The 3207-nt window shown below is 35.2% G+C and overlaps 2 protein-coding genes across 2 annotated transcripts; both read right to left on the bottom strand.

The window, feature by feature from the left end:
• Positions 1-1817: 1817 nt before the first annotated feature.
• TM35_001301010 (uncharacterized protein) lies at positions 1818-2141 on the bottom strand (the record flags this gene model as incomplete). The annotated part of the gene is made up of 1 exon (XM_029031847.1): positions 1818-2141. One exon carries the CDS (start codon positions 2139-2141, stop codon positions 1818-1820), a length of 324 nt encoding a protein of 107 aa, XP_028876859.1.
• A 246-nt stretch (positions 2142-2387) lies between these two features.
• Positions 2388-2963, bottom strand: TM35_001301000 (uncharacterized protein; the record flags this gene model as incomplete). The annotated part of the gene is made up of 1 exon (XM_029031846.1): positions 2388-2963. One exon carries the CDS (start codon positions 2961-2963, stop codon positions 2388-2390), a length of 576 nt encoding a protein of 191 aa, XP_028876858.1.
• Between the last annotated feature and the right edge of the window lie 244 nt (positions 2964-3207).

The following is a 3207-nucleotide window of genomic DNA, read 5'->3' as shown; positions in this document are numbered from 1 at the left end:
ATTTGGGTAATTTATGTGGATGGTGTTGTTTTTGTTTTAATTGCGGATGGGGTTTGTGTGGTGGTGGATTTGTTGTGTTGTGTTGTTTGGTGTTTTGGGGTGTAGTTGATATGAGATTACCTGGGTGGTGGAGTGGTGTAGTTGGGTATTTAGTAGATATTTGGAGTGATTTTGTATATTAATGATTATTATTATGAACAAACGTTAAACAAGTGGGTGAATCATGATTAAATAAAAGATGATTTAAATTTATTGCTATTATTTGATCTTAATTATACTTTATTAAATTTGTATTGTGTTTGTGGTGTTTGTTTGGTGGGTTACTGGTTTATGGTTTTGGGAGTTGGGGTCTTTGTGGAATTTAGGTGGGTGTGGAATTTAGGTGGGTGTAGTCACTAGTTTGATTCTGTTTGGTGTGGTATTCGGTTTGGTGGTGGTGTCATTAATTTGTGGGGTTGTGTATTTGTATACGTTGTGGAGTTGGTTGTTGAATGTGTAATTAAACTATGATTTGGGTGTTTGGGTGTTTGGTGGATTGGATGTATTGGTTGAAGTGATTGGGTTTTAGTGGTGTTAGGGTTGATGATTTTGTGGTTGCGTTTGGTTGGTGTATTTGATAGGGTAGTAATGGTAGTTTGGATTTTTTATTGAGAATTGGGTCAGAAATTGGGTCCAAATTTTCGGAGAATTTTGGGGATTTTAGGGGCGTTCAACTTTTTGGCTGGAAATTCATGCATGTTCCCCGTTGTTAATTTTGGGGTTTTTGGGGATTTTTCAGGGGTGGTGGTTCGGTAGGGGTTGGTGTAATATAAGGATTTTTGTTTGTTTGGGGTAGGTTAATTCTTGTGAGTTGTTGGGTGGTAGTGATGCGTTACGTGTTTTGTTTTATTTTATTTATTTATAGATTTTGGATTGATTCTATTATGATTTGGTGGATATGATTATAATAAATAACTGCAATATGAAGTGATAAATGAGTTTGATGGATTATTATTTTTATTACTAGTTATGTTTTGTTGTATAATATTTGGTGTTATTGTTTTGCTTGGTTTTGTTGTTGGTGATAGGCTTGGTTTGTTGGTGGTGTTGGTGGTGTTGGTGGTGTTGATGGTGTTGGTGGTGGTAATGATTTTTATGTTGGCTTGGTCGGGTGGTTATTTTGTTGTGTTGATGTTTTGTTTTGTACTTGTTGGTGTGTTGTAGATTGGTGGATGTGGTAGTTGCTTGGTCTTGTCGAAAAATGTTGGGAAAATGGGTCCGAAATTTTGGAGAATTTTGGGAATTTAGGGGTGTTCAATTTTTTTTTTGGCTGGAAATTCATGCATGTTCCCCGTTGTTAATTTTGGGATTTTTGGGGATTTTTTAGGTGGTGGTGTGATAGGGGTTAGTGTAATATAAGGAATTGAGCTTGGCGGATGTTAAATGGTAAAATATTATATTAAACTACGAATTATTCTTATTGTATTCTTATGGTTTGGTAACGGATAACACAAAACAAAATGGGGGAAATAAATGGATAGAGTTGTATTATCATTGTATATTTGATTTGAATTTAGTTTATTGTAATAATTATATCTTACGATTGGATGAGTTGCGGTTTTGGTTTGTCTGGGTGTTGATTGTCTTGGGTGGGATTATTTGTGGGTTTGTTTGTGGGTTTGTTTGTGATGGTTATATTATTTAATAGATTGTTATGATTATTTGTGATTGATTTTATTTTCGTGATATTAAAGGGTTAATGATTCATGGATTCAGGGATAATATCAATGTTGTACGAGTTATTTATTCATACTTATTTTGATTATATTATAATTTAATTAATGTTTGTGTTTGTTTATGGGTGATCTATGTTGAGTGGGTTGTGGGGTGTAGTTTGGTTGTACTTTGGTATTTGAGGTGGCTTGTGTTAGTGAAGTTTGTCGGGTAGTGGTGTGTGGTGTTTTTAATGTGCTTACGGTTAAATTTGGTTGATGGTGTTGGGTTTGGTGGATGGAATTGGTTGAGTTTGGGGGTGGTGTGGATGGTTGGGGGTGGTGTGGATGGTTGGGGTTGTCAGAAAAATCCGTAAAAAGTGAGTCAAAATTTCGAGAAAAATTTGGAATTTTAGGGGCGTTCAACTTTTTGGCTGGAAATTCATGCATGTTCCCCGTTGTTAATTTGGGTTAAAATCAGGGTTTTTCGAGGGGTGGTGGTTCGATAGGGGTTGGTGTAATATAAGGAAATTGTAGATGTTGTTGAGTTCTAGGGTTTATATAGACATTAAGATTGATTTGTATTGATTAATTAGTGTGATTATAAAACACAACAAAAGATGAATAGAAAGAATATCTATAAGATTGTCATTAATTGTTTTTCATTCACTCTTAATTTGTATGTTTAATTAATAACTATCTTTTGTTTGGTTGTGTGAGTTGATTGGGTTGTGTTGGTTTGGTTAGGGTGTAGTTTATTTCGAGGTGTGTTGTTTGTTGGTTGTGTTTATTGTTTGGGTTGGTATTCGGGTTGAGTGGGTTTGTATTAATGTTCATCTGGATGGTCGGTGATGTGGTGTTATTGTTGTTTGGGGTTGGTTTGGATGTGGTGAGTTGATGTTTGTGGTTGGTTTGGATGTGGTGTGTGGTTTGAGTTGCGATGTTTTGTTTGAATTTGATGTTCGAAATCCTGGTAAAAATGGGTCTAAATTTTCGGAGAATTTTTGGAATTTTAGGGGCGTTCAACTTTTTGGCTGGAAATTCATGCATGTTCCCCGTTGTTAATTTTGGGGTTTTTGGGAGTTTTTCAGGGGGTGGTGGTTCGATAGGGGTTGGTGTAATATAAAGGTTTGGTGGATTTTCGAGTTGGTTGTTAATAGGTGTGTAGTATTTGTATTCTGGGTTTGTAGGACTATGGTTGGATTGATAAACATTATGAATGGTTTTATATGGTCTTGTTAATTCATGGATATAAATAACACAAAATATCATGTGCTGTATGATGAAACGAGATCATTAATTATTCATATATTTTGATTTATATATTGTTTATTTGATTATTATATTGTTTGGTAGGGTTTACTCTGATTGTGGTGTGTAGTGGATGAGATTGTGGTAGGTGCTTAGATTTTTGGTTATTTTAGGTCCAGATTTTCGGAGAATTTTGTGGTTTTAGGGGCGTTCAACTTTTTGGCCGGAAATTCATGCATGTTCCCCGTTGTTAATTTGGGCTAAA

The sequence above is a fragment of the Trypanosoma theileri genome, assembly GCF_002087225.1.
Source record: "Trypanosoma theileri isolate Edinburgh chromosome Unknown TM35_Tth_130_V1, whole genome shotgun sequence".
NCBI classification, from domain to species: domain Eukaryota; phylum Euglenozoa; class Kinetoplastea; order Trypanosomatida; family Trypanosomatidae; genus Trypanosoma; species Trypanosoma theileri.
Note: the sequence above shows the minus strand (reverse complement) of the source record. Positions and strands in the feature narration are given on the sequence as shown.